Here is a 15,809-nt window from a genome sequence, read left to right on the forward strand (position 1 = left end):
ATGTCAGGCAGCAAGCCTGATCCACTGGTGGAAGACATAGCTAAATAGGTCTGTAGAGTAAACTCCCAGCAGGCAGAAGCACAGTTAGAACTCCACTATAAAAACGAAATTGTGGAAACTGAGTTGCCTTTCTTTATTTTTAGCAACAGATATATACGTATATTTATTCTGTGTATTTATTGCTTCTTCATAGGATGTTTCTGTTTATGAAAAATGACAAGTTTTGCTGTGCAAAAAAAGCTGCTGCTTGTCTGCTTTTCGAACAGGCAGTGAGAGTAACTTCCAGACTGAAAAGAGTCTCTTAAGATATCAGAACAACAAAGGCCCGGAAAAGTCTGAGCAATACAAATATCCGAATCTTACCAAGTGTTGGGTTTGTTTCTTAGCACTTAAACTGTTTCCTAGCACTTAAACTATTCTTTGTCAAACTTCAGCTTTTATCAGGACTTCCTATATTGTCGGTGAGATTACAAGAAAAATGCACAGGTAATATTTCAGCGTGGCTGGTATGAGTGGAGGTACAAGAACAAGGAAAATAAAGAATGAGGCAGACCGCAAAGCCTAGAGGCCTCATGCATTTTTTGTCACCAGACACTAATAGGCTTGTCTGATGTTTCTGTGAGTGATGTAAAACACGGGGTAACCTTTGCCCATTCCTTACTCTGGAATTCCCGTGTACCAAAAGCCACCAAGGCAGAGCATCTTCCCTGGGACGGCTTCCAGCACTGTGAGTCCAGCTTGCTGAAAATAACTTGGTGCCAAGAAGATGCAAAGGGCAATCACTTAAAGGGAAAGATGCCATCAGAGGATTTAGCACAAGCACAAAACGACTACAGCAACGGTGGGAGAAGAATGTCTGTATTTTAAATGAGAGCTAACTGACAATTGCAAAGCAGCCGCTGCAGTTTCTAGAACTTCTTTCCTTAGTTAAAATGATTTCAGGTGCCTGTAGGTAAACTTTTAAAAAAATTTGTACTGATTTCTTCAGAATGATTAAGAAGCTGGAATCTAGGCAGAGGTGGAGCCTATCTGCTGATGTGCTAGTGACAAGAAGATGAGATCATTTTGCTGAACTCATTTATTTATGAACAAATGTTTGTTGGGAGATATGGCGAAGGCTATGTAACTGCAGTGTTAGCCTTTTTGTATGAGAATAAAAGATAGCAAGGGAAGACATTAAGAATGAGACAGATCCCAGAAAGACTTGAACTGTTAGATGGTCTAGCTCTTCAAAATAAAATGCAGCAGAGATTAGTTGCCAGAATATTAACATAGAAATTATGTAAAACACATAAACCAGCAAGGCCAGGTTGATGAAAGAGAAGAGCAGGATTTTTCTTGTTATCAGACTCAGATAGAAACTGAATACAAAAAATTGAAACAATACTACTTTCTTTATGTAACATAGACAACCCTCTTCCACACATAGAAGATTACCACAAAGCCAAGCAGACTTCTTGCATGTACAGGAAGGGAATATGGTTTATATCTACTAAGCTTTCTGTACTGTGCAGTTTTTCAGGACCTCTTGACAGCTAAACATCCAGTCATAGATCTGATCTTTCATGTTGTGAGTTTCTGTTAGATCCTATTTTTTTCCACATCTGTATTTAATAACTCACAAACAATACATGATTAAAATTTTTTATACTGTTACAAACCTTAGAAGGATATACACATATTTCAAGTTCACAGACAATATTCTGTCAAGTTTCCAAAACAACCATTGAATAAATATTTTCTAGAATTTCTAAAAACCTTATAATAATTGAATAATCAGTTGCTGGCACTGTGAACTCATATTGTCAATACCTGCAGAGGCATTGGAATTTGCTCAGTATTCGAACACTCCTACATGCAAAACCATTGATACGATAAAATACATTGTGAGAGATCTAAAACATTTAGAGTATTTAAAATCACCATTCTCCACAAGAAAAAATATACATGGCCATAATATTGTTGTTGTGGAACACATAATCTGCAGGTACTGCCATCATGATTATTCTTTCATGTATTAAGCAAAATCACAACAATAAATTCTCAAAGAATGTGTGAACGGTTCAGATATTCACACGTAATGAGATGTCACAGGGTGAATGAGTGAGGTTAATAAATGTTCTGGATCCTCATTGCTTTCTTGTTTCTAAAAGTCAAATCTTTGTTTCCAACAGTCTCCTCAGATTTTTTTCTATTTTATTTCTCATTCTCAAGGGAGAATACTTTCCAGTACTGCATTAACTAGGACTGTAGCATTGGTTATATATTTACATTTTGTCTCAGTTATTCTCTTTTAAACATGTGACAATTTCTTTGAAAAATTGGAAGAAAGATATCTGGCACTTGGAAAGGGAAGTGTTGAGGAGTATGATAACCCTCAGTTTCTTGGCAGGTCATTTTGGAATTTCACAGAGATGTCTCCTACACAAAAAATCTTTATCTTGATGCTGAAGACAGCCTTTATGTCACCAGAATCATGTGGTCAACCGTCGTAAAGAAGTCTGTGTAAAGATGGACCCAAGCGCCCAAGTACCATGATGTTGAGCAGAATAAATATTTCTATGTGCAGCCAGTGTAGAAATACTGGAGGTCAAAAGACCAAGACTTGATGGAAACAAGGAGAAACAGTGACGAAATAGACTTGATATCAGCTATTTTATAGTCAGCATTGGATGGAGGAAGGTGCATTGTTACAGATACTTAAGACAGCAAGATACAGTGCAATTTTTCCCTGTCGTACTCTGTATCCACCCTTTCCCATTTCTTCCTCCTCCACCCTTTCACTCGCTATCTGCCCACACCCTGCCCGCACAATGCAAAGCAGAGCCAGGGCTTTTGGGTCAGAGATGACAAATTCTCTGGGGGAGATTCTGGTTGAAGCCACATAGCCTTGGATGTGGCGGTGACGCTGAGGAAAGGTGCAGATCTAAGGGATCTGACGGTTTATCAGTCTCTGCTGGGGGAGGTGCCTACAGGGAACATAGCTCCAGGGGATGACAGGTTTCCACCCTGTCTGCTGAAAGGAATCTGTGCTTTGGGTTCAGTGGGAGGTGGGTACAGTTTGCACTCCATGTGCATGTGGTTGGTGAACTGAACCCTTAATTTTTATCTTAAAAAAAAAGATCAAATAAATGCTTGAAGTCATTCTATCTTCAGTTTAGGAAGAACTCCAGATCTTTAGGACACAGAACAATTTTTCCTTAAAAACTGTTTATTTTATGAAATGGCAGATTTCCGTAGTAGAAGACAGTCAACATAAACTGCTTATACAAATGTTTGGGTGTTCTGTGGTCAAACAGCTAGATTCATACACAGAGAACAGAAGACCTAAATATAATATTTAAACACTAAATAATTTCTGAGTTAAGAAAAAATAATTTTCTGAATTAGAAAATCTGGGGTGACAAAACCTTGATTCTTCAACTCCTGAAGGGTTTTTACGCACAGATAGAGGAGCCATTTCCAAAAAGTAGCCTTTAATACTTTTGTGTTCCCTGTGTTTCTAGCTGTGGGGGATAGAGATGTCTTCTTTAAATGAGTCTTAGTGATCTGACTAATGTGTTACATATAACATTTTCATACTCTGTTGGTACTGCAACACACTTCGCAAACATAGAGTAATAGCCTTAAATAATCTCTTAGCTCAATACAATTCTTCCTAGGTTAGCATTTCATTTGGTATGAGTCTGAATATGATGTCATGTTCCTATTTGGTGTCCGAAGCCTCTGAGACCATCTCTGCTTGCCTTCCCCCCTTTCACTCTGTTATCAATCATAATCAGAAATGTTTCTGATGTTTCATGATAGCCGAGGATATACCTTTCCCTTATGCTTGCCTACAGCCTGCCTTAAGTGGATGCATTGACTTCCTGCAAGGATCTGCTCAGAGGTCAGAAGAACAGTGCAGTTGCAATGGTCCACAATCAGAAGACAAAAGACTCTCTTTCCTTTGATATTTCAGTTTTTTAAAATTAGTTAGACATAAAATTCTTTATCCCTAAATGTAGTAGTAAGATAAGTCAATTTTCTGGTCTTTGGTTTTCTACTCTCTAAATAAAAAAGAATTGCAAAAAAAGTGAAAAAAGAAAAAAACGGGAAGTTTTTAGAAGTAGCAAGCAACTGCTGTGAATGTAATATAAAATACGGACAGAAGAGGAAATATTGCACTAAGCAAAAGCTCAAGAGTTTGAGGAAAAAGAACACACATATGCTTATTAGTTAGAGGAAATTATTTTATATTTCTGGACAGTGGCAGCTGTAAAATGTTTGCCCCAGCACGCATCCTGCAGTTCTTCCACAGAGTAGAAGGTTAGCTGAAGATAACTCTGCCTCTCCTAGTGAAGTGCAAATAGCAATAATTTTGTTTTTGATAGGAGTTAATATTATAATTATAATCAGTAATCATTTCTCTTATTACAGTGTCCAACCCTTTTGAAAACTCTGGCCTACTATTTTGTTGAAGTCTACAATAGCATGGCTGATATGATGTATTTGAAGTGTTGATTTTAAAATATTCTGAGGATCTCACAAATACTATGAAGCCAATGGGAGCGTTAGGTGCTCCAGAAGGCACAGGTTTTAAAATGAGCTCCCCAAAACATTTTAAAGAAGTGGATAAATTTGCAAATTCTGAGTTCAGTCCTGAAGAGTCTTCATTTAAAGGAAAAGTGTTAGAGTGACTAAGTAAATTAAAACTTTGTTTCTACACCTCTATTTGTAAAAATAACAATGGTAAATCCTCTCTTTATAAACTGCAACATTTTCTTTATTCAATCTGTTCAGAAACATTCTCCTTCTGAATTATGGTTTTCATTAACACATGTTTTCATACTAAATTCTTTTAGAACAGTGAATGCCATTGTCTGCATCATTTATTATACCATACATGCTAATGTCACAACTTGGGTCAACTCAATTTCCTATTATTTGCCTGGGCTAGGACCGAGGTCATTCCCTGTTACACGACTGACTTCCCCATGAGTTCCTCTTCCCACCCAGAGGGACTGCAGGAACACTGCCTGAGGTTCACGGGCAAGATGCAGAGGAACATTAATTAGTAAACCCTCTGTGTGCTCAGCAGGTACTCGACTCTGAAAGGCAGTGAGAGCAACGTAAGGGACCAGCTGAAAATTACACCACCACCGCTGATTTTGGTAGAAACATCTAGGGGTGGACTGACCCTTCATAAAAGCTTTCCCAATCTCCTTGTCACTGAAATCTACAGGTATCTTACACCTCAGAACCACCCTATCACTTTCTACAGTGCAGTTTATTTGTTGCCAGCACAGACAAAACTGTAGCATGTCATATGTGAGGGTAGAATGTGTTGAATCTCATCTTCCAACAGGAAACACAAAAGCAGCTGTGTTGACAGCGTTATTTATGTTTGACTTTTTAATGTAAATTAACTAAAACAATTTTTTTCTCTCTGCTGCACTCAAGTGGCACTTCTCAGCAGAATTCAGTGGTATCACAATTCAGATCCCAGTTTGCCACAAAGGCTGACTTGCAATAGTGACTTTATAAATTATTGTCTCGCATATTTGCAACACGGACAAGAACTCCCTGGTTTGTTCAAAGGCATTAGATTTGCTTGTGTTGAACTTAATAAAGTGTAAAACAGTGTAGGTAATGAAGAAGTTGTTAACATCAGTTTGTGACTAATTTTCTGTCTGCTACTAGGAGAAACACCATTAGTTCCCATGCCAGAACCTATAAATCAGTGTGGCGAAAAGGTAATTTTTAGACAAGTGTTTTCAGGAGAAATGAGGCTAACAGAGAGTCAAAAAGGAGAAATGCTCCTTTAACATAATCTTTCAAAAATGATCTCTAGAAATTGAGAAAGTAGTTCAGAATCTTTTGAAGTCGTCTTAAAATCAGAGCTGAAGAAGGTCAACTGTCAAAGTACTGTCAACAGATGACAATTAAAGGGTGGCTACATAGCCCTGAGACCTCTTTGCTAATTGTCTTCTGCATTTTAAACATCTTGACATTCTGAGACTTTTTTAGAGAATGGTTTGTTTATTTGCAAACTGATTTTCATCAGCTATCATAAAAATGTACAATGCCAAACACAGATAGATTTTTGCTTTATTCTTCTATGAAATGTGAAATAGTTTTTACTAATACTTAGAAAAAATCAGAAGTCAGCTCAGGCTTGTTCACATTAGTAGTAAACATGATTAAAAGTTAAAAAAGGATTAGCCATGATGTTTTTTTGGTTTTTAAACTAAACCATGAATACCAAATTAAAAATTCCAGTTGTAGTAAGACCAAGCTGCAATCGCGTATGAGGTGGTCCAGATAAAAGTGAGGTTGCCTCCCACGAGGCTTTCTGACCAGCTAACACGTTTAAACATTATAATCCTCCCCTTCTCATATTATTGGATTTAAATTAATATTTGCTATGGTGTTTAAGCAAAAAATAAAAAGCCAAACAGAATCCCACACTCCTTTACTCTGCTAGAGAAGCCCTACAGGACTGAAGTTGGGGGAAGGATGAGAAGAAGAATACTACTTCTGTAATGCATGTGCAAGTCTCTTTTTAAACCAAGTGTGTTTCACAGATGAAAAACTGTAACCACTACAAGGAAATCTTAACATGAAGAAATAATGTCTTCAGCGCATGAAATTATCACATAAATAAAGCACAGAGTGCTGGGGTGTTTTTTTTCCACTCATTTTCAAAACAAAAAAGAAAAGTAGTACTATGTCTATCACGAGGAGGGTGAGAAGAGGATCGCTGAAAGTTTTGGAAATTCAAGGCTTCACTGCCCTTTAAGCTTTCAATTCCGGCTCAATAGAATAAAAAGATCTAACCAGACTTTTCAAAATGGTCACCAGATTGGAATCACATTTTCAGTCACCTCTGCCCACTAGCAGGCACCCAAAGCAAACAAAGCCTCTGTGTCTCTCAGTCCTCACAAGCAAACTGGGAAATCTGTAGTAGCGGTGAGATTTTTTTCCCTCAAAATATAGCCAGGCTTTCCTCTTAAAACCAGTGATTTGTTGGAAAAAAAGCCTATCAGAAGCAGGTGCTTTTTCGGAGAAAAGGCCTTTTAGAAAGGTTTCTCAGGTTCAGGACCGACCTCCTGGTACTGCAGGTGGAAATCTGCCCAACAAAACCTTTTGTGTGCCACTTCAGCAGTGGAGTAGCCCTGGTGTCACGCTGGGGCTCAGTGTGGGGCAGCCGGCTGTGGTCTCCATCCGCCAGGCCCCACCAACACAGGGTTCAACCCCTGGGGGACACTGCGGTGGTAATCCACCCTAGGAAAGCCAACGCAAGCAGAGAGGGCACTTGCATTGTTCTCCCATAGCCTCTTGAGAGCACTAACGACAGTTTTAGGTTTGGCTGTTGGCTACTTCTGTCCCAGATGAAATGGGAAAACATTTCCCAGGCAAGATCTCATGCACAGCCATTTTTCAGGTCTGGCCATTCCATTTAAAGACTAAAGTGGATTCAAGCTTTTTTGAAAGCTAGAGCAATTCTATCAGCTTTGGTGATGATATATAGCATAAACTTCATTCAACATCCTCATGTTGCACGGGTTTTTGTTGCCATACTATTACAGAGGTTATGTTTTGGTAGTGGATATTATTATTATAGATATAGGTTCATGGTTCAAAGAGACAGGACGTTACAGCCTAACTGCATGAAAAATATCTTGTGATACAGTGCAGTATATGTTGGTCCCTAAACAAAATTACTATTTGCCTCTTACTCCTCAGGTTTTAAAATTATTACTTATACAGATGTGTCATTGAAGCAGACGATGGTCTATACTGAAAACAAGTGAGATCAGCTCCCTTCATATTACAGATGCATACACTTTTGCAGGTGCTAGCACATACGCTAAAAATTAACTGTGAGATTATGATTTCAAAATAAATCTGGTAAACATTTTTTTTTCTTTGAGAAAGGGAAGGAGAGAGGGAGGTTTAGAGGGTGATGGAAAGGAAATAATGCGTCGCAGCTTGTGTGAAGCCATCAAAAGCAGCCTGATGGTACCACAACGCTGAGGATGCTGTGGAAAACTGATATGAAACAGGTATACCAAAAGGCTAACAAGCCTAAAATTTCATCTAACTGGTGAAGAGAAGGAGTGTTTATAAGACCTGAAAGCTCAGCAGGTCTGATCTTTCAAAGATAGAAATTGATGGAGTCCTGTCCATCTCAGTCAAACCGTGCCATTTTACACTCACACACTGATCCTATTTGAGTCTTCTTTTTATCTTTCAGTTCTGTTTTTTAAAGCAGTTCTACAAAAACAAACAATTGTCCACCTGAAGAATTTGTTTGGTAGAGAAATAGATTCCACTTTTATCTTTCTAGCCGAGACTTACAGTTTGTTCAATAAAATGAAGATACTTTTTCATAACAGAATTTTAGAATTTGCAAAATGTCTTTCAATATAGTAGTTCTCTCTCTACAGTATATTATTTTCCACTTTATTTAGTACTGTAAGGGCATTATCAATGTACAGAGAGAGGGGTTTTTAACAACAGTGTTCTCAGATCTGCTAAAACAGAAAGCAACTCACTGTCCTCCCAAGCCTTGAACAGGCAAGGCTCTCCTTTGCTGATGTGTGCAAGTTCTCCTTTATTAATCAGGACTAATTATTGTTTTCCTGGCTGTCTTACAGCCTTCTAATGACCGTATTGATTAAACTGGAGATACATGGCCTAATTAAATTTATGATGGCTGTTCTGATGCCACTTGAATATTGTTATTAATAGACACTCAGATATTACGGCAGTGTGCAAAGCAGAAATGCCTATGTATAAGTAAAACAGAGACAAGTCATATCCCAACATTTGAAACAGAAGGGGACAATAGCCTGCTTTAACATGGTTGTCAGTTAACACAAAGCCATACGTATGCTTTCTCCATTAAGACCTCATGCATCTGCTTTCATCTCTCTCTGGGTGTCTACATGAGGTCGCCTCCTCCTTCCCAGCAGCCCAGTACCCAGCAAGTTCTCATTCTGTCTAACCTTCTTGGAGGTTTAAAGTCAAGTGTAGACAGTCATTTGAGGGAAAGGCAAAACCAAACATCAAGTGTTGCCCATATTTAGTGTACTTCAGTATCCAGCTGTATACATAAGCTCACAGCACTGCTAAACTCTTATTTTCTTGTGGAAACTGGTGCTTTTCTATGGAAATATTAAACTTGTGCTGTCCTCTGGGATCGTCTAAGCAGAGGTCCTAGTTCTTGTTCTATACCAGGATCATCATGCATAAAGAGAAAATAGCTACACCCTTTGGATGACAGCTGAATGCTTGGGAAAGTACTAAGGCATTTCACGTGAATATGTGTTTGCTTCTAAAGCACAGCAACAACTTGGCAATCATCATCTCTCTTTCCAAGGGACGAGTCCTTGCACACTAACGGTAGCTCTGCCACCCTGTATTAGGACAAGCCCCAGAGCTTAGCCAGTCTTCACAAACACGGCAGGAACTGTGCAATGGGATAAATGTTGGGTAGGGGCAAAGAAAGAGAATTAGAACACGAGAGTACTATTCAGAAGGAACGAAGGACTATTTCCAAAGAGAGCAGGAATGATTACACAGTAGCTCAATATCATCCTCCAGCAGATCTCTGGCTGAAGTTGAGGTTTCTTCATTTCACTTTCACACATATATATTTCTCTGAGCCATCTCTGAGTTACTGCATATTCAGTCAAAATATGCCTACCTCCCACTTTATTCTTGGAAAGTTAGTGATCGTCCTTTCCAAAACATCTTTCCTATATCCAGATGGGTTAGTATCATAGATTCTGCTATGAACAACCATGTAGAAAATTGTATACAGGTCCTGACAGTAGTTGCCCTACAAGCCTGTTTTTCTGCCTCTGTGACAATTAGCTAAAATTAGTTTGACAGAAGATTCTGTGCTCTACTTTTAAAAGCCTTACACTGCCATAGTGAGATATTAGTTGGTGAATTTTCTCATACCAGGAATTTTTGTGGGCAACTAGTATAAACCTACCAGCTAAGGAAAAAAAATACCTCTGCAACTGTCTTCTTCTAAATATTTGTTTCTTATTTTTAAAATAACCTACTCAAAGAGAAATAAATCTTGCTGTTTGTGTCTGCATGCAATTCTTCTTCAGCTAAACCATAACAAATTTGTCTCTGTGTGTGACTGCGCGAATCCTAACTGCTCCTCCCCACCTATTAAGAGGGAGAGATCATCAGCTATGTTTATCCATCCAGGCAACCTGGATGTCTTATTTGGCTGGACAGTAAGCTAGCAGAAGCATATCATATACCACCATGAGACTATGTGGCTTAAATAAGTATCTAAACTGAGTTCTCATCCATCCTCGCTCACAGCTCCCACTGGGAGAAATAATGCAATAAGAAAATCAAACTCAATAGGCCCCTTTCATTAGTTTAATTTCTATAGTTCAACACTGTTTACATAATAAAATGATAGCTATAAATTTTTCACTTTCTAAGAACAGAACAAGGGAAAAATGTATATTAAAATTACAGCATTGACAGACTGCGGATACCACACTATTAAATGAGTGCAAAAGACATGCTTAAATCATTTGACTATTGTTTTTTGAGAATTGTGTCTGCCTCACACTTTTCGGTTACAGTTTTGCCACTGCAGTCTGCCTTCTGAAACTACTCTTTCTTGTCTGATCTGGCTCTGATTTGTTAATTTTTTACTTTAAAATGGGAGGCTTTAAAACAGATAGCCCAGATCTCAACACTGTGAGCCCTAGAAATATATCTCCTGAATCCCACAGTTTGTTACAGGACAACAGAAATGGTAAGTTCAGAGGTTTGAATATTGCTTTCTAATGCAATTTTCTTGGAATACAACTGTAGTAAGCATAGTAGTAAAAACAAGATTCAAAACTGTTCTAAACAATTTTCAGGAAGTTACAGAAGAATTTTTTTGCTAAAAAGAATTTCAGAAGTTGACTTTGCATTTTAAATTTCTATAAATTTTAAAAAATTATCTTAAATACAGTGAATACGTTCTGTCTCTAGTATTTTCACAAAGCTAACACCTCAGGCCTGACAAATACCAACTACTATCAGCAGACACCTTTTTTGATTTCTACGGATTTACTGTGAAATCACAGAAAAATGTTACCAACCACCCTCGTCTGATTGCATATGTGATGCTTGGCTTTGTGGCCCGGCTTTTCGGCTACCATTATTCACCTTTAGCTGCCTAAAAAGATGCACCTTGTGTTGGCCAGAGAAAGAAAAGGCATTGGAACTTCCAAACTGTCTTGGACACTTAGGCTACATGTCTGTGTGTCCCAGCGCCCCCAGGGTATAAACTCTAAATAACATCAGTTTCTCATCCTGAATCTTGTGACTGAGAAGTGCAATTTTCACACTAGATTTAAAGCCAACATTTCACTGAAAGTGTAAAAACTGATATCCCTGCAAGGAGCCTGCTTTCTGGCTGAGGAACAAGAAAAATGAGTGCTATAATTCCAACATAGAGAGTCCCATCTTCCACTCAGTATGGATGTGGGAGGAGAAATACTGAGCCATCATTTCATTACAAAACACTTAATTTTGTTCTGGCAGCTGGTAGGACCCCAGCTGTCCTTTTCACTTTCACCCTGTGACAAACACATGGAGCACTACAATAATTTCCAGCATGAAAATGAAGAAAAGATGAACAATAGTGAGCTGCTAAGAATGCTCATTTACATGGGATGTCTTCCTGGCTACCCCAAATGACTTGTTTTCTGTTAGCCCAACTGCATCGACAGCTTTTGGCCTTATATCCAGCATGATTACACGAGAGAGTAGGTCTTATACATTTCTTATGTTTAAATGAATGTTTTGGTTAGTAGCTGGCATTTCTGCTTCATACAGCTCCTATAAAGGAAACGACAAGAGCAGTTTTTTTCCCCAGGAGACTGAAAAATTACAAGAAAACCATGTATACATCATAAAATACAAATTTTCAGTCTGTTTCTCATTAAAATATGCTTTAATTATTGGTAGAAGAACCGTGGGGTGACCAAAAAGGAATTATGTATGATTGAATGTCTTCATTATACTTCATAATCGCAATGAGGACACTGGAAAATCAGTCTGACTCAATGACCTACCTAGAGGTATGATAAGGGCAAGCAAAGGGCTTGGTTTCAGGAGGGAAAAGCACATAAACAGGGAGGAAGGGGAGGAAACAGCTGCTTTTATAGTGGTATATCTATATACTAGTTTACAGAATCAAACATTTAATGATTTTAAAAAGTGATATGCAATACATTGGCTCAGACACAGCAGAGTATACCTTACTCTGCTGGAATCACTAGAACTTCACTGGTGACAGCTCTTGTCCACCCTACAGAAATAAACTCAAAATGAGCAGCCATTCATATCACATGAAACTTCTGCAACACAGACTATTTTTTTGAGGTAATGTGACTGCAAATGTCAGTAAGCTTTTCATCCACTGCAGAGAGGCCAACCTTAAATTGTGCTTTTTTCTGGAGGCTGAATTGAGAATGTTCAGACAAAGCGCTGCAGATAAACTTTCCTTACTAAAGTAGAAAACCAGTGTCATTTCCCCAGCTGAAGTCCACTTAGCATAGGTATTGTTAGTACCACAAGTAGTAGTTGCTGCGAAACACAGATGCAGCAAAACGCTGATTACAGAGCTTAAAAACTAAGCTTCTTTAAAAAAAGTTTATCAAAAGAGGTGAATGATTTAATTCTAGGAAATTATTATAAACAAATGTCTTACAGATAGTCTTTTGGAAACTTTGATATCTTCATGTACTTACAGGGTTGTTCCTTACGGAACAGGCTATAGTCCCTATAGACTGAGGCTTTCCCTTAGTCAAATTTACCAATAAATCATCTAACAAACACTATATTAACCTTTCTAAACTTGGGGCTACAGAAGCAGTGCTTTAGTTTTTGAAAACAGCTGGCAGTTCACGTAGTAAGACTTTGAGGAGGGCTGGGGAGGACGGAATGTCGTGGACGTTACAGAATAACAGTTCAGCTAACGAAACTTGACTTTGGGTTGTTTGATGATATGAAAAAAAACATCCTCAAGTATCTCAAAAGAGATGGGGCACTGAAGAGTTTATCTGTGACAAGCCTCTTTGTTTCTGCAGTCATCACTGAAGATACAGCAAAGGAAATGGAGGAGCTGCAGTTATGCATTTGCAATACACAAAGCCCTTGTTTTCCCACTAGGCACTGCAGAATAGCAATTGTCCATTCACAGCACATATCACATCCTCTGCATTTCAGAGCTAATATTTTTGCAGTCCTTAAGCTAGCACGCTTCAGCCTACTGTAGTTAATTTTTGTAACCCTTTGAGATGCCTTGCATGAGGTAGGTGTGCTCACGTTCTCTTCCTTGTTATATGAATTGTTTTTTCAGGTATAATTTTTAAAATTAAACTAAAAGATTTTCAAATTGCAGAGGGTTTATATCTATCTATGGCAACATCTCAAGCAGAGCTGTAAAAAGTCATAGCTTCTCAATTTGTGAAATGAGAAGATTGCTAGTCATTGAGCATACCTGCATATTAATCCACTTAACAACAGAAATCGGCTGTGTTGGCTGAAATTGTTTTTAAGATCACTTATACACACACATGAGCTCTGACAAGTGGCTCCTCCTCTTGTATTTTAGAAGCAGGCTCCTGAACACAATGTTAGTTTTATGCCAGCAGTCGCTTTCGTTTCCTGCAGCACACACACCGCCCGCTGTAATGCTGCAATACTCATTCAAGGCAGATCACTAACTCGAACATGAACTGAACCTATATGCCATCAAACAGACGTCAGGCTACACTGCTTAAACTTCCAAGCAAATTGCCACTTTTCTCTGTTTAGGTAGCTAAAGCTGTCTGAAAACTGGTGACAATCAGCTCCCTCCCTTCCCACGGAGGTTCAGCGTATAAGTCAAAGTGCAGGCTGCTTCTTTAATTTTGAGCTTCTGAACCCAAACCATGTAAAACAATCTTAGCATGTAGTAAAAAAAAAAATTACGTGGTACATGTACTCCTAAAAATGAGGCTGATCACCTTTTCTGCTTGATCTGTTTATTTGCAATGCTTTCTCTCTCTGCTCCAACTCTCAGCCAAACTTGTAGCCCCCTCAGGATAAGAACTGAGCTTTTGCTTTCTTCTCCCTCTGTCTAAGCCAGCCAAGTCCCAGGTCTCCTCTCCTGCCACAGAGCAGTAGGAAAACATACAGCAAAAACAATCACACTTTCCTCAGTGGGGTCAGAAAGGACTACAATAACAGATTCTTTCTGCAATCTTTTTTCACTATCAAGTGGTTAAATCAACACAGGTTAAAATTTTCATCTAGTTTGAATAAAGAGAAAAAGGGAGGAAATTCAAAAACCGGTTGCTGTAGTAACAATCACCAGTAAAAATCTTTTCCACTAAATAACAGTATTATCTCCCTCTCCCCCTCGCAATTTTAATTCCCCTTCAAAAATAATCATGCTGCCTCTTTTAGATTTGCTATACATACCTCAACCATTAAACAAGACATTTAACCATAGTGGCAGTTCTGTGACCTTTGAATGCCGTGAAATCTCTAAGCGGTGCAGCTTGTTCATGAAGACTTGTACTGCAGAATCCAGTAACTGCATCCAGGATTAGGAACCGAATTAAGTAACAGCAAACAAAAATAAAAATAAAATTTAAAAAAAAAAAAAAAAAGAAGAGGAAAATAAAACCTCCCCAAGTCCCCCAACCCAGCCAATAAAACCACCTTAAGAAGCAAAAAGACTCGGGTAGAGAGTGCACTTTTCTGCCAGTGTAAGGGCTGGGGTAGAGCTGGCTTGCTGCAGTCTGCCTGCCCGCGTTAGCGAGCTGAAGGCCGTGCAGGGCTGGGAGGTGCTGTCAATGCCACAGGCGCGGGAGAGCAGACCAATCCGCGCCGGCACTGTCAGCTCGCTGGAGTGAAGCCTTTTCTGTTTATGTTTCCTCATTTCAGGAGTGACGTCAAAGGGTTTAGTTTTTCCTCTGCATGTGCTATTAATTTTAAACGACCACTATGGGAAGAATGTGGCAGTGATTTAGGCAGGCTGCCCTACTCAAAAGAAACCAGAGTCATGATTTCTCTGTCCTGGATTCAGCTTAGAAATATTTTATAATGAGAGGCACCAGAAAGATCCAAAATATCCTCACGAAATAGGGAAAGGCTATAAATATGCTTATATATATTGAAGTATTCTTAAATATACCTAAGATGTTCCCTGGTGAGAGCTGGGTTATCTGTATGGGCTGTGGTGCAAAATCAGAGCTGATTCTGCGCTTGACCTGAGGTAAATCAGGAACTGCTTCTCTAAATTCAGCAGTCTCACACCAGTGTGAAGCTGGCAAGAGAGATAAGACTAAGACTACTGTACACATCCCGTTATCAGTCAGCAGTAGCTACATTGCAAATTAGCAGACTTCTTTCATTACCCCATCAGAGTCGCGGATGCAGTCACCCTTAAGCTCTGCTGCTCTGGGCAAACACCCATTCCTTCCACTGGCAGTTGCAGCCCAGCCATGCTCGCCTACAAGCTCTGCTGTGGACCACCATGCAGGGTTTTATTTTATACCAAAGTCTGTGTCAAAAAGCAAGAGGCGATGGTAAAGCCTGGCTTCCTATATCACTGCATCATGATCAATGGAGAAAATATGCAGCTGAAGCTTCAAAAACCAAGTAACATATGTCATGGTCAATTAGCAGGGGCAACAGAGGCCACAACAGCACAAAAGATAATTGACAGGAGGTCAGTTGACAACAATAACTATTTGTTTTAATTTTATTGATTTGCTTTTCTTCAAAGAAATTGG

At 38.9% G+C, this 15,809-nt stretch overlaps 1 protein-coding gene across 2 annotated transcripts in view; it reads right to left on the reverse strand.

The window, feature by feature from the left end:
- PDE7B (phosphodiesterase 7B) overlaps nt 1–14,856 on the reverse strand; it is a 188,184-nt gene extending 173,328 nt beyond the window's left edge. Inside the window, exons 1-2 of one of the 2 annotated variants that reach the window (XM_075413984.1) lie at nt 14,734–14,856; nt 14,491–14,605 (exon numbers count right to left, since the gene is read on the reverse strand). In XM_075413984.1, the coding sequence (XP_075270099.1) occupies nt 14,491–14,511 (21 nt within the window). In that variant the 5' untranslated portion in view covers nt 14,512–14,605; nt 14,734–14,856. Of the gene's footprint in view, nt 1–14,490 lie in introns of both variants that reach the window. The other variant, XM_075413983.1, reaches the window with a different exon arrangement.
- Nucleotides 14,857–15,809: the final 953 nt, after the last annotated feature.

The sequence above is a fragment of the Opisthocomus hoazin genome, chromosome 2, assembly GCF_030867145.1.
Source record: "Opisthocomus hoazin isolate bOpiHoa1 chromosome 2, bOpiHoa1.hap1, whole genome shotgun sequence".
NCBI classification, from domain to species: Eukaryota; Metazoa; Chordata; class Aves; order Opisthocomiformes; family Opisthocomidae; genus Opisthocomus; species Opisthocomus hoazin.